Source organism: Phycodurus eques, chromosome 13 (genome assembly GCF_024500275.1).
Source record: "Phycodurus eques isolate BA_2022a chromosome 13, UOR_Pequ_1.1, whole genome shotgun sequence".
NCBI classification, from domain to species: domain Eukaryota; kingdom Metazoa; phylum Chordata; class Actinopteri; order Syngnathiformes; family Syngnathidae; genus Phycodurus; species Phycodurus eques.
The window spans coordinates 2,369,210-2,394,344 of NC_084537.1; the positions used below are offsets into that span (position 1 = coordinate 2,369,210).

Sequence of the window (25,135 nt, forward strand, 5' to 3'; positions counted from 1 at the left end):
TCGTGACCGAAAGAACAAGATCCTGAATACAAGCGGCCGAAATGAGTTTCCTCCGCAGGGTGTCCGGGCTCTCCCTTAGAGATAGGGTGAGAAGCTCGGTCATCCGGGAGGATCTCAGAGTAGAGCCGTTGCTCCTTCACATCGAGAGTAGCCAGATGAGGTGGCTGGGGCATCCGATTCGGATGCCTCCCGGACGCCTCCCTGGTGAGGTGTTCCGGGCACGTCCCACTGGGAGGAGACCACGGGGACGACCCAGGACACGCTGGAGAGACTACATCCTTCGGCTGGCCTGGGAATGCCTCGGGATCCCCCCGGAAGAGCTGGATGAAGTGGCTGGAGAGAAGGAAGTCTGGGCGACCCTGCTATAGCTACTGCCCCCGCGACCCGACCTCGGATAAGCGGTAGAAAATGGATGGATGGATGGCCAGACAGAGGCAACTTCTCCCTAAAAGGCACATGGCAGCCCGCTTGGAGTTTGCCAAAAGGCACCTTAAGGATTCTCAGACCTGCAGAAAAAACATTCTCTGGTCTGATGAAACCAAAACAGAAGTTTTTGAACTGAATTGCAAGCTTCGTATCTGGAGAAGAGGCACTGCTCAGTCGGGATGGCTTACACCATCCCTACTGTGCAGCATGGTGGTGGCAGCATCATGTATGCATGGTGGTGGCAGCATCATGCATGCATGGTGGTGGCAGCATCATGCTGTGGGGCTGTTTTTTCTCCTGCAGGAACTGGGCGACTCATCCGCATAGAGGATAAGATGACAGCTACCAAATATAGAAAATTTCTTCAAGAGAACTTGCTCCAGAGTGCTCTGTAACTCAGACGAGGGCATCTATTCACCTTCTAACACGACAATGACCCGAAGCACACAGCCAAGATAAAGGACTGTTCCAATACCTTTGCTCACTTGATAACTGGGTGGCTTCAAACAAAAGGTACTCTCTGTCCGAAGTTGTTTAACACATCTAGATATAAATACCATGAAATAAAAGCTGGAATTCTGAACGTTTGTCTCATTCATCTTTTGATGTGAAACCCGAATTTCTTCAATATACAACAAAAACTAGGCTATACACAATCAGGATTTTTGGGACCGATCAGCGAGTTTAAAAAGAACAATAACCTATCCGATCACAAGATGGAGCAATGTGTCTCTTTAAATGACTTGTTCATTTACTTTATATACTTGTGTATTGTATACTGAGTATCTTCAAAAGTATTCTCTAGCATTTTAGACAAAAGGTAAAACAATGACCTCTAGGGGGCATTCAAGGATTGCCCACTGACATAAACTTAAGTTTTCAGTCAGGTCAAACCAACATTACAATACGACAGAAATAATGGGTGCTAACTTAGTCTAATTAAATTACTGGGTCGTAAAATTATGTCGCACACCAAAAGTTTAGAGCATGATTCGACAGAATCCTGGCATGTTTATGTACAACCGTTAGTGTTAGCACTAGCTTCCAAGCCTAAAGAATGTTTTGTTGCCTTCTTGCAAGCCGTATAGTATTAAACGTATGTGAACATAGCAATCCACGAATGAACATCCTCTCCCGAGCATTGGTGATGACCACCACACGTTTTTCGTTATTTTATCCCCCCCCCCACACAATAAATTTGCGCAATCTATTCTTGTTGTCATCACTATGGTAACGAGTGAGTTGACAAGATAAAGCCCAGTGTTCGTAAAAGACGGGATGCGGTGATATCAGAAAATAAAATGTTATCGCAGTACTCTGACAATTTGTCTTATTGTCGGTCCCAAACCGCTGACGTTTTTTCTTGTTTTGTTTGTTTTTTAAAATAACTTTATTGGCGGTCAGATATTTATAGTACTATGTCAAAAGACAGATTTATGAAAAAAGAAAAACTGAAATATCACACAGCCATAATTATTCAGACCCTTTGCTGTGACACTCATATTTAACTCGGATGCTGTCCATTTCTTCTGATCATCCTTGAGATGGTTCTACACCTTCCTAAGAGTGCAGCTGTGTTTGATTATACGGATTGGACTTGATTAAGAAAGCCACAGACCTGTCTATATAAGACCTTACAGCTCACAGTCCATGTAGGAGCAAATGAGAATCATGAGGTCAAAGGAACTGCCTGAAGAGCTCAGAGACAGAATTGTGGCAAGGCACAGATCTAGCCAAGGTTACAAAAAACATTTTTATCTGCTGCCTTTAAAGTTCATAAGAGCACAGTGGCCTCCATAATACTAAAATGGAAGCCGTTTGGGACGACCAGAACCCTTCCTAGAGCTGACCGTCCAGCCAAACTGAGCAATCTGGGAGAAGAGCCTTGGTGAGAGAGGTAAAGAAGAACCCAAAGAGCACGTTGGCTGAGCTCCAGAGATTAAGTCCGAAGATGGGAGAAAGTCATCAAAAACCAACCATCACTGCAGCCCCTCCACCAGTTGGGGCTTTAAGGCACAGTGGCCCGACAGAAACCTCTCCTCAGTGCAAGACACACGAAAGCCCGCATGGAGTTTTATTGTAAGACAATTTTTTTAAAATAAAATAAAAAAACAACTGAAGGACTCCAAGATGGTGAGAAGATTCTCTGGTCTGATGAGACCAAAACAGAACATTTTGGCCTTAATTCTAAGCAGTATGTGTGGAGAAAACCAGGCACTGCTCATCACCTGTCCAATACAGTTGGACAGTGAAGCATGGTGGTGGCAGAATCATGCTGTGGGGGTGTTTTTCAGCTGCGGGGAGAGGATGACTGGTTGCAATCAAAGGAAAGATGAATGCGGCCAAGTACAGGGATATCCTGGACAAAAACCTTCTCCAGAGTGCTCAGGACCTCAAACTGGGCCGAAGGTTCACCTTCCAACAACACAATGATCCTAAGCACAGAGCTAAAATAACGAAGGAGTGGCTTCAGAACAACTCTGTGACTGTTCTTGAATGGCCCAGCCAGAGCCCTGACTTAAACCCAATTGAGCATCTCTGGAGAGACCTGAAAAGGGCTGTCCACCAACGTTCACCATCCAACCTGACAGAACTGGAAAGGATCTGGAAGGAGGAATGGCAGAGGATCCCCAAATCCAGGTGTGAAAAACTTGTTGCATCATTCCCAAAAAGACTGGCTGTATTAGCTCAAAAGGGTGCTTCTGTTGACCAATACTGGGCACTCATGCCAGAGTAGCATCTGCTCCATTTGCACACTGATTGAGGAGTACCTGCAACATTTGCACAATAAACATTGTCCCAGATTATCGCACTACTCGCTAGAAGTCTCGGCACCCTTTGCACAATGGTCATTGCACCGGACTATTGCAATATTAGTCTTTCGAACTGCTGTAAGTGCTAGAGGACTCTGCATCTTTTTGCACAATTGTCAAATTAAAAAGATGTACCAGCATTACCAGATAACTAGCAACCCTTTATTGCTCAGTGACTGTTTTTCTCAAATGTCTTTATGTCTCAGAAGTGTTCTCTGTCAATTGACTTGACGTGCAGGGTGTCCTTTAAATAGACCAATCCGTATAAGTAATATACAGTTTTAAATTGACCTCATCTACTTTGGCTGCCAAGACTGCACTCAAAATTATGAGGGTTCTTCATAAAACAAGGTAAATAATCTGATGATCGACAATTGCAGGCAGCACAGAGGAAAAGTATGGAGTTTGCATCCTCTTCCCGTGCTTGCATGTTTTCTCGAGGTACTCTGCCTTCTTCCCACATTTCAAACACATTCAAATTACGCTAATTGAAGATTAAATTGTCCTTAGGTGTGAATGTGTGTGTAAATTGAATATGGGCACATATTCATTTGAATATGTGCCCTGCTATTGGCTGGCGAGCAGTCCAGGGTGTACACCACCTCTCGCAGCTGCAGCTGGTACAGGCTCCATCTCATCCGCATCCCTAATGAGGTTAAGTGGTAAAGAAAATGAATGAATGAATGGATGGATGGCTGGATGATTTCAACTTGTAACGGACAGACCGGCGAAACACAGGATAAAATGTTAGGTTTTTAAAGGACCTCACGAAAATAAACTGCCAATCATTGGTCAAATAAAGGATTTTTCGGGTTCTAAAGGACCGGACTAAAATAAGCTGCCAATTATTGGTGAAATAAAATATTGTTTCTGATAAAACTGTCAGAGAATTATATATTACTGCATTTAAGTTTGTCAAAATGTACAGTAAAGACTGAACATGGGTGAACATTATCATTACTGGCACCAACAATCATTCTTGTCCTGAGAGGGAGGGAGGGAGGGAGAGGGGGAGGGGGAGGGGGAAGAGAGAGAGAGAGAGAGAGAGAGAGAGAGAGAGAGAGAGAGAGAGAGAGAGAGAGAGAGAGAGAGAGAGAGAGAGAGAGAGAGACAGAGAGAGAGAGTGAGAGAGAGAGTGTGAGAAAGAGAGAGAGAGAATACCTTCAATGGACGGGGCCTGGTCCTGAGCAGCATACAACATCTCTTTGAAAGCCTGAAGATACAGAAACAATAACATTATAAATAAAGTGATATGCGTTGCCGTTAATTTGTTTTTTTTAACTAAGAGTTTAATGAAATCTTACAGCAAAAATAAGCCTCTAAAGGTGCACTTATGAGTCAAAATATGCATACGTTCACACAAGAGGTCACAAAATATAGCATGTTATGGGTTTACTGCATGGCTGTTTTGCTTTCTATTCAGCGTTTTTGTGATTCGACCACAGAACTGTTCACAGTGATGACAAGAAAAAAAATATAATTATTATCATAGAGAAAAAGATTTTATTTAAGGAAAGCGGTCCACACTTCTGTATCCTGGTTACTCAGTCATCCTTCCTCTGCATGTTTGTCAAGACATCTCACATCCACCACAGCTAAACGTTTCTAAAACTGTAGGCATGTATTTCACTAAAACAAATAAGAGTATCACCTGACCCCGACATACTTGTTAATGGAGAAAAAATGCAAATTGTCAGCCAATACAAATATCTTGGGTTAATAATAGATTCACAGCTTTCCTTTAAAGCCCATATTGACAAATTGTGTAAAAATATCAAATTAAACCTCGCAAATTTTCGTGCAATTCGAAATGAAATGTCAACTGAAGCCGCAAAAATTTACTTATATTCAATGATTCTTAGTCACTTTAACTATTGCATAACCAGTTGGTCCCAGGCTGGTCAGAATGCAAAAAAACCATTGGAAGTTTTGTACAAACAAGCAATTAAAGTGATGGATAAAAAACCAAGGCACTATCATCACTGTGCAATTTAAAAAAAATACAGTCTTTTAAACTGGGACAGTCTTCACATATTTGCAGATTTAAATTTGATTTATAAAGTACTGCATGATTTGGCTCCAGCTCCTCTGGCTGAGTTCATCAGCCAAAGAAACAGCTCTGAGCGTGTCACTCGAGGCTCTGTCAGAGGTGACTGTCTCATTCCTCTGCGCAGGAGCACTTTCAGTAAGTCAGCCTAGTCAGTGAGGAGCGCTGGTGAGTGGAACTCAGTACCTGAGGAGGTTAAACTGCTTACAACATTCAAGGCCTTCACAAAAAAACTGAAAATGTGGTTAGTTAACACCTATAGCTGCCAACACTAAAAGACAAGTATGTTATGATGTTTTTTTTTTGTTTTTGTTTGTTTGTTATGATCAAATGATTTGTGGTTTTATTCTCTCTTAATAGTAAGTTTTTATGTATCCTGTTTTATATTATATTGTCTTGTAGATGTATTTTACTGCTTTTTTACATCATGGCCAGGGGACTACAGATGAAAACTAGCCTTCTGGCTAATTCTGGCTTTTTTAACCATGTGTATTTCATGTGTTTTATGAAATTGCATTGTCCCCTTTCAAATAAACTGATTAATAATAATAATAACACAACCAAAATTAAAGTGTGAGTATATAATGTGTTGTTTAAGTTTTAACAGGGCTCGATCGAGTGCGACGAAAATGGTCACATATGTGACCCTTTTTTCGAGCCCAAGTAAAATGTTCAACACGTCCCACTTTTGCGCATGTGCCCGTTTTAATACTCTTTCTAATAAAGTCTCACAATGCAGTGGACCCTCGATATAACGGACTAATACAGGCGTGGGGGGGTTGTCTGTTACAGCCGATAGTCAGTTTACATAGGAGCACTTTTTTGTGGCCATGTGCACCCATATAACTGCACACTACAACATTGTTTTTACTTTTTTCATGGCCTAAAATGCCCAGTAGAGGACAAAGTTATTGTAAATATTTAAAAGCTTGAAAATGTTTGAAAAGTTTTACATTTCATCCAAACTTACCACGCCGGTGTGCTTGGTCATAGTGACATCATTGACGTACAGTAGTCATCGGCGAGTCGCTTTCATAAGCCGCAAGGAATTTGTGTGCTTCCTAGTTCCAAACCCATTGCAATAGACAAACTGCTTGACAAAAAAAACCTGTTACTGTACCAAAAATAGCATGTTCCAGACTCCAGAGACTTGTGTTTCATATTCCTCACAGTTACAGTGTGTTCAGAAAGTATTCACTCCCTTAAATTTTTTATTCTTTTTTAGATTGCAGCCATTTGGTAAAATAATTTAAGTTCATTTTTTCCTCATTCATGTACACACAGCACCCCATATTGACAGAAACAAATGTAATTGTTGAATTTTTCGCAGATTTATTAAAATAGAAAAACTGAAATATCACACAGCTGTAAGTATTCAGACCCTTTGTTCAGTATTGAGTAGAAGGCACCCTTTTGAGCTAATACAGCCATAAGTCTTTTTTGGGAATGATGATTTTCACACCTGGATTTGGGGATCCTCTCCAGTTCTGTCAGGTTGGATGGTGAATGTTGGTGGGCAGCCATTTTCAGGTCTCTCCAGAGATGCTCAATTGGGTTTAGGTCAGGGCCCTTGCTAGGTCATTCAAGAACAGTCACGGAGTTGTTCTAAAGCCACTCCTTCGGTGTTTTAGCTCTGTGCTTAGGGTCATTGTCTTTTTGGAAGGCCAACCTTTGGCCCAGTCTGAGGTCATGAGCACTCCGGAGAATGTTTTTGTCCAGGATATCCCTGTACTTGGCCGCATTCATCTTTCCTTCGATTGCAACCAGTCGTCCTGTCCCTGCAGCTGAAAAACACCCCCACAGCATGATGCTGCCACCACAATGCTTCACTCTTGGGACTGTATTGGACAAGTGAGGAGCAGTGCCTGGTTTTCTCCCCACTTACCGCTTAGAATTAAGGCCAAAAGTTTCTATCTTGGTCTCATCATACAAGAGAATCTTATTTCTCACCTTCTTGGAGTCCTTCAGGTGTTTCTCAGCAAACTCGATGCGGGCTTTCATGTGTCTTGCACTGAGGAGAGGCTTCCGTCGGGCCACTCTGCCATAAAGCCCCGAATGGTGGCGGGCTGCAGTGATGGTGGACTCTCTAGAACTTTCTCCCATCTCTCGACTGCATCTCTGGAGCTCAGCCACAGTGATCTTTGAGTTCTTCTTTACCTCTCTCACCAAGGCTCTTCTCCCCGATTGCTCAGTTTGGCCAGACAGCCAGCTCTAGGAAGGGTTCTTGTCATCCCAAACGTCTTCCATTTAAGGATTATGGAGGCCAATGTGCTTTTAGGAACCTTAAGTGCAGCAGAGATTTTTTTGTAACCTTGGCCAGATCTGTGCCTTACCACAATTCTGTCTCTGATTTCTTCAGGCAGTCCCTTTGACCTCATGATTCTCATTTGCTCTGACATGCACTGTGAGGTCTTAAATAGACAGGTGTGTGGCTTTTCTTATCAAGTCCAATCAGTATAATCAAAAACAGGTGGACTCCAATGAAGGTGTAGAATCATCCCTAGGATGATCTGAAGAAATGGACAGCACCTGAGTTATATAAATATATATAATATATATATATATATATATATATATATATATATATGAGTGTCACAGCAAAGGGTCTGAATACTTAGGGCTGTGATATTTCAATTTTTCTTTTTTCATACATATGCAAACATTTCAATGAAAGTGTACAGTTTTTTCATAACCTCTAGATGATGGCATACATTGATAAAATGTTAAGGTTTTTTCCAGTTGCACCTATACCTATGAGTTTTTTGCAGGGGGGGGGGGGGGGGAATGCGCATTATACACGTTAAGTAATTACGGTAAGTGGTTTTCCCATTCCAAGAGCGTTAGGAGCCATCACGATAAGTACTGGCCCCTCTGGGTCAAAGAAATGATCAAATACAAGTATACGTTTTTTGTTTTGTGTTTTTAAATTTAATTGACCTGTTTTGTCTGTTACTGCTTGTTGCAGACAAACGTCTTGTTCACAGTAATATAATTTGCAAATATAAGTCGAGTCACTGTCAATCTTTAAACAAAAAATGTGGTATTCCATGGCCATGCTGTACCTCTTCAAAAAGTGGTGCGACCAAATCATGCTGGACTGAAAAAGTTGGTCGCACCAGTGCTACTAGTGCAAAAGTTAGTGTAGAGCCCTGAAATAACATGTTGCTATTTTCCCCTTTGTTTTATTGCAAAGCAATTCATCCATCCATCCATCCATTTTCTGAGCCGCTTCTCCTCACTAGGGTCTCGGGTGTGCCAGAGCCTATCCCAGCTATCATCGGGCAGGAGGCGGGGTACACCCTGAACTGGTTGACAGCCAATCGCAGGGCCAATATAAACAAACAACCATTCACACTCATATTCACACCATCGGGCAATTTAGAGTCGTCAATTACCCTACCATGCATGGTTTTGGGATGTGGGAGGAAACCGTAGTGCCTGGAGAAAACCCATGCAGGCACGGGGAGAAGATGCAAACTCCACACAGGCGGGGCCGGGGATTGAACCCCGGTCCTCAGACGCTCTAACCAGTCGCCCACCATGCCTCCCAAAGCAATTCAATCAACTTTTATGAAGCAGACTCATATTCAGTCCATTAGAAATACTATATGTGTTTTATACACAATAAGACACAAAAGAAAAGTACATCAGGAAAATCTATTCAATGACCATAATTAGTTTTTCCACGATTCCCTTACAAGAAAACAACTAGAATCTAAGAAATTTCATGTGCACTGTAGAGTATGCAGGTATTTATTTCACAGTCACACTGTATTAATTTTTGGCTAAAAAGTTACTGAATCGATTTCTAGCCACTGAATCGTTTCAGAATCAGAATCATTTTTATTTGCCAAGTATGTCCAAAAAAACACACAAGGAATTTGTCTCCGGTAGTTGGAGCCGCTCGAGTGGGACAACAGACAGTCAATTGACAGAGAACACTTTTGTGACATAAAGACATTGACACAAAAAATAAATAAATAAATAAACAGTCACTGAGCAATAAAGGGTTGATAGTTGTCTGGTAATGCCGGTACATTTTTTTTTCTTTTTTTTTTTGACAATTGTGCAAAAGATGCAGAGTCCTCTAGCACTTAGAGCAGTTCGAATGACTAATATTGCAGTAGTCCGGCGCAATGACCATTGTGCAAAGGGCGCCAAGACTTCAAGGAGTGTATGCAGTTTAAAGTGACAAGTAGTGCGATAATCTGGGACAATGTTGATTGTGCAAATGTTGCAGATACTCCTCAATCAGTGTGCAAATGGAGCAGATGCTACCCTGGCATGAGTGGCCAGTATTGATCAACAACAGATATGCAAATAGTGCAGAGTGGTGAGACTACTACAGTGAGTGCACGAGTAATATATAATTGACCCCACATCAATGTGACAACGAACTCAAGTCAAAAAATTGCCAGCATGTTGTAATAGAATTGTAGGTTAGGTGTTTAAGAAGTTGATCGCAAGAGGGAAGAAGCTGTTGGAATGTCTGCTAGTTTTAGTTAGCATAGATCGGTAGCGCCTACCTGAGGGAAGGAGCTGGAAGAGCTGGTGACCAGGATGTGGAGGGTCCAAGAGGATTTTGCACGCTCTTGTCTTAGTTCTGGCAGCGTGCAAGTCCTCAAGGGTAGGTAGGGGGGTACCGATAATCCTTTCAGCTGTTTTGATTGTCCGTTGCAGTCGGAGTTTGTCCTTTTTTGTAGCAGCACCAAACCAGACTGTGATGGTAGAACACAGTACTGATTCGATGACCGCTGTGTAGAACTGTCTCAGCAGCTCCTGTGGCAGGCCGTGCTTTCTCAGAAGCCGCAGGAAGTACATCCTCTGCTGGGCCTTTTTGAGGACGTAGTTGAAGTTGGTCGGCCACTTCAGGTCCTGAGAGACTGTAATTCCCAGGAACTTGAATGTCTCGACGGTTGACACAAGGCAGCTGGACAACATGGGGACAGCTGTGGCAAAGGATGCCTCCTGAAGTCCACGATCATCTCTACAGTCTTGAGCGTGTTCAGCTGCAGGTTGTGTCGGCCGCACCACAGCTCCAGCCGCTCCACTTCCTGTCGATATGCAGACTCGTCACCGTCATTGATGAGGCCGATGACAGTGGTGTCATCTGCAAACTTCAGTAGTTTGACAGCCAGGTGCGCTGAGATGCAGTCTTTCGTGTAGAGAGAGAAGAGCAGCGGAGAGAGGACACAACCTTGGGGCGCCCCAGTGCTGATGCTGATTTAGAGTCGTTTGCGCTAAACTGTTTTTCCAACTTTGCTGCATAGTTCCTCTTTGCAATGTTAATTTCTTTAGTCAGCTGGTTTCTAGCTCGATTATACAGGGCCCTGTCCCCGCTCTGATATGTGTCCTCCTTAGCTAGGCGAAGCTGCTTAAGTTTGGCAGTGAACCACGGCTTGTTGTTGTTGTTGTTGTTGTTGTTGCTCTTCACAGAAACTGATATAGGATGTGACAGTGTCCGTATATTCATCCAGGCTGCCAGCTGAATTTTTAAAGACACTCCAGTCTGTGCAGTCTAAACAGCTTTGAAGTTCCATCTTTGCTTTATTGGTTCACTTTTTCACTGTTTTCACTGTAGGCTTCGCGCATTTAAGTTCTTGCCTGTACGTCGGTATTAAGTGAGTTCAACAATGATCAGACGAGCCCAGGGCGGCACGAGGTATAGCACGGTATGCGTTTTTCAGATCCCATCGCTCTAAATATATAATTTCTAATAATCTGATATATAAACCAATATCGTCCTTGATTCGAATCGGCAAACACAAATCGTAATACAGATCAAATCATTGCTAAAATGCATCGTTACACCTCGGGTTGGGGATCGTTTGAATTTGAGCGATTCCGGTCCCGATTTGGTTGATCATTTCAAATCCAGTTCCAAACGATTTTCGTTTCCAATTCTTTTAGGGGCTGGGTCAAAAACTTTTTCATGGTTTAAATAAAGGGTGTCCAAATTATGAACAACCATTTCCTTGACAGCCTGCATTATAAAATAAATGAACATTGGACTCTGGGTTCTTCATAACCACTGTCAATCAATAGCAAACCTATGAACTAGGCAATGTGTGTGGAACTCACCCAATTGACCTAATATTCATTAATTATTGTTTCAGCGAAAAGTTAAAATATAGTATTGTTAAAATAGTTATTTGTGACTTTTTTATCACATCAAATGGTTTATATGCGCACATTTTTACTTGACTTCCTGTTTTAAGCATGTAGCCTTTATATTGAAAGGTACTCAGCATTTTGGCACGAAAACTAACTTCACCAGACAACGGTAAAAAGGAAAGCAAAATGAGACGCAACAAAAAGAGTATTGAATGGAACCAAATGGTCTGTAAAACGATTACTTTAACTACCCACCGATGAGCCACAAGGTTATTGTTTGTGATACTGTGAGACGTTTTTGTTAATTTTGTCCAAATTCATTGCCTTTAGCTCAATGTTACGCTTGTAATGAGACCATTTCTACTTTCTTTCCATCATGCTAAAGTCATTTATATTTTATTTTTGTGTCTGTCATCAGCTTGGTTTGAAGATGAAAATAATTGCTAAAAACCATCAGTGCAAGACTGCAACCCACCTGCAGCGATTATGTATGAAATAAGAATTGTAATTAACTTAGGATAAAATAATAAGCCGGGAGCAACGTTTGCGTGACTTCCGGTTTATCGTAAATTTTATTTGATTGTTAATATCAAACTAATCTCTCAAAAAGGGCAACACGTCAAATTTTTCAAGTTTAACTTCAGGCGAAATGACGACAAACCTTTTTAAATCAGTCTCATGATCTGTAGGTTGCTACATTCTACGACATTTTGAGTTCTATGTTACAGAGGTTTACTCAAATTCAGAACACACACAAAATACGACCACGAGTGGAATTTTACGGTATATTTAATGAAACACACAACTACAACTACAAACTAGAACAAGAATATAACACTAAGGGTAAACGAAAGAAAGAAAATAAGGCGTATGAAAATGGAAAAGAGGACATCGTGTGTGGTCACTGGGCTAAAATAAATGAGCGTGTGAGCGTTTAATGCGTTGAGTCAGAGCGAGAGAAGGCAAAGTTGGGATTTCGTAGGAAGCTAGTAATTTCCGCACAATTATTACGTACTGATGTTGTACATCATAGTAAGGATTGCAGTGTTGACTCAAGAACGCAAATCCGCTGGTCTTTGGGGTGGTCTTCCTCCGGACCTCAGGCGGGAAAGAAGCAGGTTCGGTTGAAGAAAAACCAGATGCACAAAAATAAAAAGAAGTTGGAAAGGAAAGTTGTTGTCCCGTTTGGAATGAGATCATAACTTCCCTGCCGATTGACCTGTGGCTGGCCAAGCTCTGGCCCTCAGAGGCTTGTGGGATCCGTCCGGGATGCCGGCAGTTGCTCGTTGAGGCTCCGTCGACCGTTCGTGGCTACGGAAAGCTATCGGAGCCATATGGTCGACTTCTTCCATCGAAAACACCGCCGGCTTGGGCGGGTGTTCGCGCACGAAGTGGCACCCGGAGGTGCCAGAGGACAAAAAGGGAACAAAATAAGGGGGAGGGGTGGCCGGAGGCGAGCTGTCAGCACAGGTACGAGGAGAAGGAAAAAGAAGCCTCAACTCAACCTAACTCAAGTTCAAGTTCCCTCCTACTCTGAGAACGGTGTGAGTTTAGAGTTAAATACCCCAGAGGCGGGGCTTAGGAAGGGGGAGTGCCAACTTGGAGAAGACCACGCCCACCAGCCTGAATCTTGTCTATAAATTTGAGTAAATAGGTTTTAAAATAATATGAATTTCAAACACTCCCCACTTTGTACTCTCACGCATAGAATCATTGTTTAAACTTTGGTCGTGGCAGATGGTTTGCTTATTGTTCAATACAACATTTCGTACAGTTTGATTTCAAACCATGAACCGCTTTCAACATCATGCAGAGGACCTGTCAAAGTGAGAATGTGGACACAGACACCAAGGCATACATTTGGAATATTTCTACAGAATTTGCAAGGTATAAAAACGGACATTTTATCTTCCGTTAATAAACATCAAAGGCACATCCACAGGTTCTGGCGCTTGCAGTTCCTCTCAACGCCAGTGGGTGGAGCCTAATGCGCATCGGTGGATATTAACCACATAGTCTTCTCCAACCATTTGGTCCAGGGGAGGGGTCTTTTGAAGACCGGAATCAAGATTTGACAGGAAGCTGCTCATTAGGTTAAGGTCCACTTGACATACACCAGGCCCTGTCCTAGTCGCAGTCTCACAGCAGGGCAGCGTGGAGGAGTGGGGGTTGTCAGGTGGTCGCGAGTCTCTGTGACGCCTCAAAGTTGCGGCATGCATGTCTGCAACACACCGTTTAACTTGTTAGCTGCCTCAATGTTGGCATAGATGTATTTTATTGTTTCACTCACCCAACTTACTTCACTGAAGTTCCGTGCAGTGTAGAATGAGGCTCGGAGCGGGAGGGAGCGCGTCAGACTTCTACACATCGTGAAAGCCTCCTTTGCAGAATATAATCTTAATCCAAGTGTTGCACTGAGGTGACTGATCATTTATTTTAACATAGCTTGTATAGGCTCTAGCACGCCTGCGACCCTAGTGAGGACAAGCGGAACGGATGAAGGAATCAGTTAGGACACACTTTTGTTCGCCGCTGCCGTTGGGGACAGGCATGTCTTCATGCGCGTTCTTCTTTGTTGGTTTTCGCCGCTTTCTTCTTCCGAGTCAGCAGACTATAGGCATCAAAACCGGGGACCAAAAATTTTAATTTGAACAATTCCGGAAGAACCAGAATGTTTGTCCCGGTTTCAATCGGTTCTCAATGCCCAACCCTTGTTACACCCCTAATACATTTATTTTTCCACTGTCAATCTTAAACTACGGTATGCCAATTAAGACAACTATTCATCAGCACGCATGGTAATGCTGTACCTCCCCAAAAAGGATGCAACCCAATCATGTGCTGGTGCGACAAACTGAAAAAGTTAGTCAGACCAGTACTTCCAGTGCAAGAGTAGAGCCCCATTTAAGGCTTTCGCTGACCATCGTGCCATTCTTTTCACCATTACCAGTGCCCATCAGACTGCATATTTATCTTCCTCAGGAACACCAAGACAAATAAATACAGCACCCCTGACCAACCTTGCAGCAAGTCCCCTTGCTTCTGAACTAGAGCGGTGTTTTTTGTTTTTTTTACCGATACCAATTATTAGCAGTCAAGAAGGCCACTAACCAATATTTTGAATCTATATGCATTTGCAATAAAAATAGCAACGTGACAAGTGGCCGCCATCTTTGTGGAATTTTCTTAACAAAACATAGAATGAGCACTTCAAACACCTCTAATACTCCATAAGAAATAAATTTGGGGGGATAAAAAACAATTGATTATTAAAGTACATGACCTATTCTACTGCCCACCCTGCTCTTCTCACCAATATAATGTTCCATTTACGCTATTTAAGTTGAGTTTTTAGGGCAAGTGAAAACATGAAACATCACGGTAATTTGGACGCATCGACTCGGAAAAACCCTCACAATTTCAGCTCGTACAAGCTTATTAATGGACATTTTTAACTGAAATTTGTCAGCCAAACGGAAAAGGGATTCCCCGTGTAGTAGAAGAAACGAAAGGGTTGAGGAGATGTTGAGAAATAATTAAGTTGTACTGTTTTACTCTAGGCGGCACGGTGGGCGACTGGTTAGAGCATCAGCCTCACAGTTCTGAGGACCCGGGTTCAATCCCCGGCCCCGCCTGTGTGGAGTTTGCATGTTCTCCCCGTGCCTGCGTAGGTTTTCTCCGGGCACTCCGGTTTCCTCCCACATCCCAAAAACATGCATTTTTGGAGACTCTAAATTGCCCGTAGGCATGACTGTGAGCACAAATGGTTGTTTGTTCCTATGTGCCCTGCGATTGGCTGGCAACCAGTTCAGGGTGTACCCCGCCTCCTGCCCGATGACAGCTGAGATAGGCTCCAGCACGCCCGCAACCCTAGTGAGGAGAAGCGGCTCAGAAAATGGATGGATGGATGGATGTTTTACTCCAATTTGAAGAAGTTTTTTGACCGGATTTTCTTTACGTGTCACACAAAGAAATAAATTTCTCTGGAATCCATCATCTGATTTTCTAATTTATTGGTGCGTTGTGCTCAGGTTGAAGTGATCATCACAAAAGCCTCTTTTTAACATTTGTACACACAAAATATTTAAAGTATACATTGTGTGTGCGTACATTCGGGCTGTCACGATCAAATCTTTTGAGAATCCATTATCCTGTAGATATTTCATCGAATACTCGGGTAATATCCACCGCCCCCCAAAAGAAAATCTTTACAACTAACGTATTTTATTGCGGCACGGTGAAGACCAGTTAGAGCGTCTGCCTCACAGTTCTGAGGTTCCGGGGTTCAAATCCCGGCCCGCCTGTGTGGACTTTGCATGTTCTCCCCATGCCTGCGTGGGTTTTCTCCGGGCACTCCGGTTTCCTCCCACATCCCAAAACAGTTCAGGGTGTACCCCGCCTCCTACCCGAAGATAGCTGGGATAGGCTCCAGCACTCCCGCGACCCTTGTGAGGATAAGTGGCTCAGAAAATGGATGGATGGATTGATGGATTTTATTCTCATTTCTGAGGTCTGGACTTCTATCCTTAAAATGCAAATGTTTGTACCAAGTGTATGGTATAAACTCTGTACTGAAATTGAGACAACAAAATCAGCCTTTGCTAAACGGTCAGCATTCGCGATGAGCATAAGCACACTAGCGATTACCATTTTAGGTTTAAAGAAAAAACAGTAACTACCAATCAGCTCACTCGTACATCATGTTATATCTAAAAATCACCTACAGATGCTCCACTGTCATTTTTGGAAAGGTTTATCAATGGCCCAACACTGCGTCCATCTGCAATAAATGTCCGTGTGAAACATAGCTTCCGGTGCTTTTGTCGTTTTTGGTCCCGGCGGAGCTGCAAGGCAGAAATTCTACGTCCACCTTTTTTTTAAGTTGACTTAGTTATGAGGGCGGCACGGTGGACGACTGGTTAGAGCATCAGCCTCACAGTTCTGAGGACCGGGGTTCAATCCCAGGTCCCGCCTGTGTGGAATTTGCATGTTCTCCCCGTGCCTGCGTGGGTTTTCTCCGGCCACTTCAGTTTCCTCCCACATCCCAAAAACATGCATTAATTGGAGACTCTAAATTGCCCGTAGGTGTGAATGTGAGTGCGAAAGATTGTTATTACAATTATTACATTAAAAAATTCTGGTATCTAATTCTGGTATTACAACAATGATCAAATATTTCACTTTAAAACTTTATACTGACAATTATATCATTGGGCTGAATGTGTTCCATGTTTTTTTTCCCTTTTCATCTGTCCTGTTCAGCTGCATGGCCATGCAGGATAGTGGACTTGTATGCCTTTCGTGCGGTAACGACGACCTTCCCAACATGGCCGCCACGTAGACACGATAATCAGGGTGGCTTATCTAGTGTTAATACCTATGCCCGGGAAGCCCAATAGAAGACGTTGTGTGAGGTCATGTGACTTTCTTGTGTCATTTGATTGGTGAACTAGACTTAAACCTCACTAGCACTGAAATTGGATTGATGCAAACAGCGCCCAATGCGGAAGTCGAAGCCTCGCGCACGAAATAGTTGATAAATAACCAATAATTGATCAATAAAAGTAACGCGACATTTAGATCATTGTAACGGAGTAAAAGTACCATTACTTCTTAACAGCAGAAGCGGCGTAAGTTTTTTTCTGGTCTCGTCAACTCCTATGACTTGCCCAAATAAGGTCCCGAGCGCACAGGTGGAACCTCAGGGCGCATATTAGTCCACCGCGGAGTAATATTCACAATTACATCTGTGTGTCGATGGTGGATGTGTGCAATGGATCTAGCTGCCAGCGTTCAAGGAGTACGAAACAGCCTATAACGACATACACGGCGACCCCCCCTCCATAGAACTCATAGAATCTATACGATTCACATAAATGGCCTATTTTGAGTTAAAAACGGTGAATTTCGCCGAAAGGCGGCTGATTTGCATGTAAGGTTATTGTTAGTGGTCCAAGCAAAAGCAATTATAGCCTGTACGCTTCTATGGAACTTAGTAGTGAATGAACACCATATCACATGCATGTTAGTCAACTGGCGGGGGCCCGGCCCCCTCCATCCGCAAAGGGAGGCCGAGCCAGCGCACCCATCCCATGGGGAACCCAGTCAGGGGGACACCAGCCACTCCCCAGGACCCAGGACGGTCCCCCAGCCCAAACAACCGCGCCAGACCAGTCCACGCACAAACCCCCCCCCACCCCACCATGCCCCACCATGCCCCACCAACGTGTTACATGTTAGATCAGGATAACATGATTTATATTAAAATTAAAATTTAAAAAAGTCACACAGAGTATCGGTAGCTTAAAAAAAATAAGTAAACAATCACCCCAAAAAGTAATCAGTAACGTATCAAATCAAAGTTGTCCGGTATCGCCATCACTATTCCAAGAGACTTCTTTGTAGGTCTTGGACTTTGACATATACCTCCCAATGCTGGTAGACAGAGGGCAAAACCTGCAGCTAACATCGCAAAGAGAAATCATGCAGAAAAGCTGGAAAAAGATTCTACTTCTAACGACTAAATCAGTCTGGCAAGGATTAAAATCGCTAACCAACTACAAGCGACCATCCCCCCCAACGGAGAACAATAAAGGATTAGCTGACGACTTGAACACCTACAGATTTGAAAAGGACACTTTCGCACTGCACACCCAGCTGCATCACCATCGCACCTCTGACTTCTGCGTTGACAATCCATAAACAGGACGTGAGAAGTATCTTTAATCTAAAAAAGATCAACAAAGCAGCAGGCCCAGACCTTGTGTCCCCATCCTGCCTTAAAGTCTGCGGGGACCAGCTTGCTCCAGTCTTTACATAGATCTTCACACAGTTCTCTGGAACTGTGTGAAGTACAATCCTGTTTCAAACGCTCCACCATCATCCCAGTCCCCAAGAAACCAGCAACCTTGGGTCTGAATGACGACAGGCCTGTCAGCCTGAAATCTGTGGTCATGAAATCCTGAACTTCATCCTAGAACACCTCAACGGCACGGGGACCTAGGTGAAGATCCTACTTGTGGACTTGAGCTCTGCGTTCAACACCATCATCACTGAAATCCTCTCCCTCATACTTCTTCAGCGGTAATTACAGCGCCCTGACGGGCAGGACACAGCAGGTAAGGCTGGGAGACAACACCTCATCCACACACACCATCAGCACCGGGGCGCCCATAGGACGTGTCCTCTCTCCGCTGCTCTTCTCTCTCTACATGAACGACTGCACCTCAAAGCACCCAGCTGTCAAACTCCTAAAGTCTGCAAACGACACCATAGTCATCGGCCTTATCAAAGACTGAAGTGTCTGCATATCGACAGGAAGTGGAGTGGCTGGAGCTTTGGTGCGGCCGACACCACCTGGAGCTGAACACGTTCAATAATAATCGTGGATGTCAGGAAGCATCCTTTGGCACAGCTGCCACTCATGCTGTCCTACTGCCCTGTGTCAACGGTTGAGAACTTCAAGTTACTGGGAATTACAGTCTCTCAGGACCTGAAGTGGGAGACAAACAACTCCATTCTCAAAAAGGCTCAGCAGAGGATGCACTTCCTGCGGCTTCTGAAAAAGCATGGCCCGCCACAGGAGCTGTTGAGGCAGTTCTACACAGCAGTCATCGAATCAGTCCAGTGTTCATCCATCACAGTCTGGTTTGGTGCTGCCACAAAAAAAGACAATCCAACTGCAACAGACAATCACTACTGCCGGAAAAATCGTCTGTACCCCTCCACCCATCCTTGAGGACTTGAACGCTGCCAGAACTAAAGTCTTCTTTATACTCGCGCGGACGGCGACCACGCTGACGTCACTGCGGCTATCCTGCGCGCAGTTTGCCTTTATACTCGAGCGCAACCCACACGTGCTGTTTTGAAAGTGTGATACAGTGTGGAGTTTCCTCTGCATTTTTGGCCATTTACGGTAGCCGTTTTTACTTTACTTTCTGTCCAAGGAACAAAGCAACAACAATGGCGACCGTGGAACAGCGTGTGCTAGAATAAAGGGACCAAGATGACCAGATGATACGTTTAATTATGCTGCAAAATCGATCGAGAAAGCGGTATAGGTGCTATGTGGAACCGGGAGGAACGCTGATTACATCATCACAGCATGTGACAAAAACGGACCAATCACGAGAGTTGATCGCCGCGGCATTCTACGTGCAGCAACAATTTTTCCTGTGTCTGCGTAAATTTGTCGGTCATGTGATGCAATGCGGGCGTTGTCGGCCGCAGAAGCGCGGGAGTCTAAAGAGGCCTTAAGACAAGAGCATGCAAAATCCTCTTGGACCCTCCACTACATGGTCACCACCTCTTCCAGCTCCTTCGCTCAGGTAGGCGCTATCCATCCATCCATTTCAACACCGCTTATCCTGGTTAGGGTCGCAGGACGCTGGAGCCTATCCCAACTGGCTTCGGGCGAAAGGCGGACTACACCCTGAACTGGTCACCAGTCAGTCGCAGGGCACATATGGACACTGACAACCATTCGCACTCACATTCACACCGTCATTGAGTGGGAACTGAACCCACGCTGCCTGCACCAAAGTCAGGCGAGTGTACCACTACACCATCAGTGACTGTAGGCGCTATCGTTCAATGCAAACTAAAACATGCAGACATTCCAATAGCTTCTTCCCTCTTGTCATTAAATTGTTCGACGACTCTGCATCATTTGCACAACTGTAATTGTGTCAGCATTACCACATTACCAGTAACCTTTCATTGCTCAGTGACTCTCAAAAGTATTTTTTGGTCAAAATGGGTGTCTGTCGTTGTACTAGAACTACCAGAGACAAATTCCTTCTGTGTTTTTGGGATACTTAGCAAAGATTATTCTGATTATTCTGATTCATATCTAGATACACAGGTTACTATTCGATTCAAAAACGATATCTTGAAGGGCGGAACGGCCCCGGTGTCGAAGGAGGACTTGAGATAAGGTACAAAACGTTATGTTCCATTCAATGTTTACAACTGGTGGGGGAAATGTATCTGTGAACGCAACTTTGCTATCGCTGCGACCATGAAAGTAGCTTAACTCCCAAAAAGCTATTTGTTGAAATAAAGGCGCTAGAGAAATGCAGTTAAACTAGTAGTGTTGGTCGTGTCCACCACTGCTGTTTTTGGTTGTAACCATAACTTTATGTCCAGGGTGCACAGCATGAGAGCTCTCGCGCTTGTTTGAAGAGATGAAAACTGTAAAGCCTGAGGCAACAGATTCCTAGCCTTGGTGTATCCAGTCCACAGCCCTACAACCGATGTGTCTAAGGATTTGTGGCAGATTCTGTATCGTTTATGGAGTCTGCTACCGATACAGTCGTATCGCTCGCCTTTACAAAGGGATATCTGGTCGCATCATTCCCAACACTGTTTATAGCCTCAAAACAGCGTTGGTTTCTTGGTGAAAAGCACATCGCCACGGCAACAGTATTTGTCTAAAACTCACAAACTTTGCATTGCAGCATCATGAAGTCCTTAACATTCTTCTGAGCAAATATTAAGTATGTAGACTTAACCTGCTTGCAGGGGGACAACAATGTAAGAAATGCCATTTCCTTGTGTCAGTTAGGTGGTGCTAATAGTCCAATTCCCCCCCATAAATGCTTTTAAGTGTTGACTTTCATCGAGTGTGTGAAATTTTGAAAAGATATGAGCATCTGGAGTCAAGTTCCAACAGCTTTTGATGTCACGGCGAATCATCAGAATTCGCCACGCCTTCTGCCGATACATCACAATTTATTTTTTTTTTTTTAATAAACAAAGCATTATCAACGTCTTGAGGTTTTACTGACCAAATTTTAGGTGGATGTGGTCAATGTGCTGGGAGCAGTACATTAAAATGTAGATTACACTTTTCGTGGCCATTAGGTGGCATGATATGTATAACAAAATATTGTCACAGATGTCTTGAGGGTGTGACTGTTATGAAATATGAAGTTAGGGATTTTTTGGAGCATGTACAGGGGAGTTTTTAAGCATTTCCTGTATTGTGGCAAAGGAAATTTATAGGCAAAATTTTATGCCCGACCCCCATGATATAGTATGGCAAAATAAAAAGCTGTTCACAACTTTTAATGTCCCAGGTCTTGAGATGGTACAGACCACGTTTGTTGGCAAACGGATGAAATTCTCTTGGACAGGTTCACGAAGGTATGACCCCTGTGACTGTGCAACAATTGTACATTTAAAAAAAAATAATAATAAAATCAATCAATAAAAATCAAACCTCACTTCCTGTTCATTTTAGGATATGGTTTCGCTGATTTTTTTTTTTTACGTTTCAGGAACTCCACATGCCTCCAAATTTTCATAGATGTAGGCCAAATGTGCCGCAGATAGTGCTCTGTAGGGGGCTATAAGTTATTTTTGTGTCATCGTGTATGACTGTTAAAATATAAACACACATATATATATATATTCCGGGGCATGTTTAGGCTCTCACAAAATTCAGTCTGCTTAACAAGAAGAACTAGAGCTGCGAGCAGCCATTCAGGGCCCTCACATCCCTGGCCACGTTGGGGTAATGACACATTGCGGATGTATTCAATAGAAATGCGTACCACACTTCAGAGTGGTATTGGTATAAAGTCATATTTCATTTTCATTCCCCTTTACAATTATGTGCAGCACAACAGGGCGGGGAACATTAGGTCACCACAGAAACAGTTCAATGCGTTTCACACACTTTCCAGCGGGACTTTTTTTCATTTCGCCTGCATTGCATTATTTCATAATTGATCATTGAAACCAAAGAAAGAAACTCCATCAAAAAATACGTATAGGCTAGGCAAATAGATAAGCAAGACAAGAGACATTTGATTTCAGAGCCTCAATATTGCATTTGCATGAGTGCGGTTAAAAATGCCAATAAAACGCTCAGAAACAGTGCTAATCCAAAACTAATCCCCCCCCCCCCCCCCAAGTATAAATGACCAGCTCAAAATGCTCGGAGGTCAGCAAGTATCGAATGAAAATTCGGTCTCGCGTTATTGCGGTAGATGGAAACAAGAGTTTGCGTCACACAACCCTGATCCCCAGAACAATAACATGCTAAGTCAGCATGTATTGACTGACTGGTTAAACGACTTGACACCGGGTTCTGCTGGCAGATGTAAACCATCCGAAAAAGCGAAAGAAAACAATTCCAATATACGGTATATCTGTCGCTTCGAGAAGAGACAATTCTGGACAACAATTACGCCAACCAGAATCGTTTTCCATTATTTGCAAAAACACAATTGAAACTTTCAGTCAGGAGCTTTAAATAAACATTTGATTGCAGACTTACCTCATACTGAATGTACTGTTTTCTCCATTCCGGAGTAATGTGAGCTGAAAGATGCTCCGTGAATTTCATTTCCAAATACGTTGACCCCACAGATTGCCGTCCGTTGATCGATCGAGTGGCTGTATAAACACCCACTAGGACAAACCAAACAGAGCTAACCTAAAATTGTGTACCTACTAGTTCGAGTCACCATTATGACTTCAACAAAACTAAAGCTTCCAAATTTCGCCGTTTTTCGCTAAAAGTAACAGTGGTGCCTTGGCACAATATATATTAACATTGGATCGATCGCGAAAATGTAAACAATCGCACAACTAGGTGCAATGACCTCTTTAGTCACTGACAACCGCTTCTCTCAGACTTCTTCTTCTGATGGGAAACAACTTTTGGCACGTTACTGCCACCTTCTGTAATGGAGTGTGGGTTGGATCATTCTGTTTCACAACCTCTTGTTTTACCCTCGTCTTCTCAAAAATAAAAACATAATTCACCATTAATAATTCTCTGTAGAACGACTCTTCACAAAGCTACGTCCTCTGCTTCCAGCAGACGAATTAGTTTTTGCCTCGCTTTATTATATTTAACACATGATTCTAACACATGCTCTATATAATTATAATATAATTATAATAATTAATTAATTCAATAATAATTATAATATAAAGAACTGCTTCTTTGGCATTTTGCCTGCAGGGTCATGAGATGGCACCCGCACAGAAATAACACGAACCACGAAGCACTGCAACCGCTGCCATCCATCCATTTTCTACCGCTTATCCGAGGTCAGGTTGCGGGGGCAGTAGCTTTAGCAGGAACGCCCAGACTTCCCTCTCCCCAGCCACTTCCTCCAGTTCTTCCGAGGGGATCCCGAGGCGTTCCCAGGCCAGCCGAGAGACGTAGTCTCTACAGCATGTCCTGGGTCGTCCCCGGGGTCTCCTCCTGGTGGGATGTGCCCAGAACACCTCACCAGGGAGGCGTCCAGGAGGCATCCAAAACATATGCCCCAGCCACCTCATCTGGCTCCTCTTGATGTGGAGGAGCAGCGGCTCTACTCTGAGATCCTCCCGGATGACCGAGCTTCTCACCCTATCTCTAAGGGAGAGCCCAGACACCCTGCGGAGGAAACTCATTTCGGCCATTTGTATCCGGGATGTTGTTCTTTTGGTCATGACCCACAGCTCGTGACCATAGGTGAGGGTAGGAATGTAGATCAACCGGTAAATCGAGAGCTTCGCCTTTCGGCTTAGTTCCTTCTTTACCACAACGGACCGATATCAAGTCCGCATCACTGCAGATGCTGCACCGATCCGCCTGTCAATCTCCCGTTCCATTCTTCCCTCACTCGTGAACAAGACCCCAAGATAGTTGAACTCATCCCGGAGAGGCCACGCCACCCTTTTCCGACTGAGGACCATGGTCTCAGATTTGGAGGTGCTGATTCTCATCCCAGCCGCTTCACACTCGGCTGCGAACCGCTCCAGTGAGAGTTGGAGATCACGGCTTGATGAGATGCAATTCTGAGGCCATCAAACCGGACCCCCAGGACAACCCCACAACATCCAGAGCCTTTAGGAACTCCGGGCGAATCTCATCCACCCCCAAGGCCTTGCCACCAAGACACTTTTTAACCACCTCGGTGACCTCAACCCCAGAGATAGGAGAGCCCGCCTCAGAGAACCCAGACTCTGTTTCCTCATGGGAAGGCGTGTTGGTGGAGTTGACAAGGTCTTCGAAATATTCTCCCCACTGACTCACAACGTCCCGAGTCAAGGTCAGCAGCCCCCCATCCCCACTATACACAGTGTTGGTGGTGCACTGCTTTCCCCTCCTGAGACGTCGGATGGTGGACCAGAATTTCCTCGAAGCAGTCCGAAAGTCTTTTTCTTTTCCACCGAACTCCTCCCATGCCCGAGTTTTTGCTTCATCGATCACCAAAGCTCCATTCCGCTTGGCCAGCCGGTACCCATCAGCTGCCTCAGGAGTCCCACAGTCCAAAAAGGCCCGATAGGACTCCTTCTTCCGCTTGACGGCATCCCTCACTGTTGGTGTCCACCAACGGGTTCGACAGGCACCGACTACCTTACGGCCACAGCTCCGGTCGGCTGTCTCGGCAATAGAGGCGCGGAACATGGTCCACTCAGACTCAATGTCGTGGGTGAAGTTCTGTCGGAGGTGGGAGTTGAAACTCTTTCTGACAGGGGATTCTGCCAGACGTTCCCAGCAAACCCTCACAATACGTTTGGGCCTGCCACGTCGGACCGGAATCTTCCCCCACCATCGGAGCCAACTCACTTTTAATTATTGTTATTATTATTATTAATTAACAATTAATTGCATATTCTTCTGTGGGGTGTTGATTTTTTTCCTCAATTCTATTTTTCAGGCTTTGTTCTTGTTTTTTTGTTTTTTTATACAAAGAGTATGATATGGTTCAACCTCTCAAGACAGCTT

At 43.9% G+C, this 25,135-nt stretch overlaps 1 protein-coding gene across 4 annotated transcripts in view; it reads right to left on the reverse strand.

Annotated features, from left to right (window-relative positions):
• LOC133411246 (xenotropic and polytropic retrovirus receptor 1 homolog) overlaps positions 1-23,039 on the reverse strand; it is a 230,488-nt gene extending 207,449 nt beyond the window's left edge. For all 4 annotated transcript variants that reach the window (XM_061693346.1, XM_061693345.1, XM_061693344.1 and 1 more), the window contains exons 1-2: positions 22,685-23,039; positions 4,401-4,452 (exon numbers count right to left, since the gene is read on the reverse strand). In XM_061693346.1, coding sequence (XP_061549330.1) covers positions 4,401-4,452; positions 22,685-22,689 — 57 coding nt within the window. In that variant the 5' untranslated portion in view covers positions 22,690-23,039. The remainder of the gene's footprint in view (positions 1-4,400; positions 4,453-22,684) is intronic.
• Between the last annotated feature and the right edge of the window lie 2,096 nt (positions 23,040-25,135).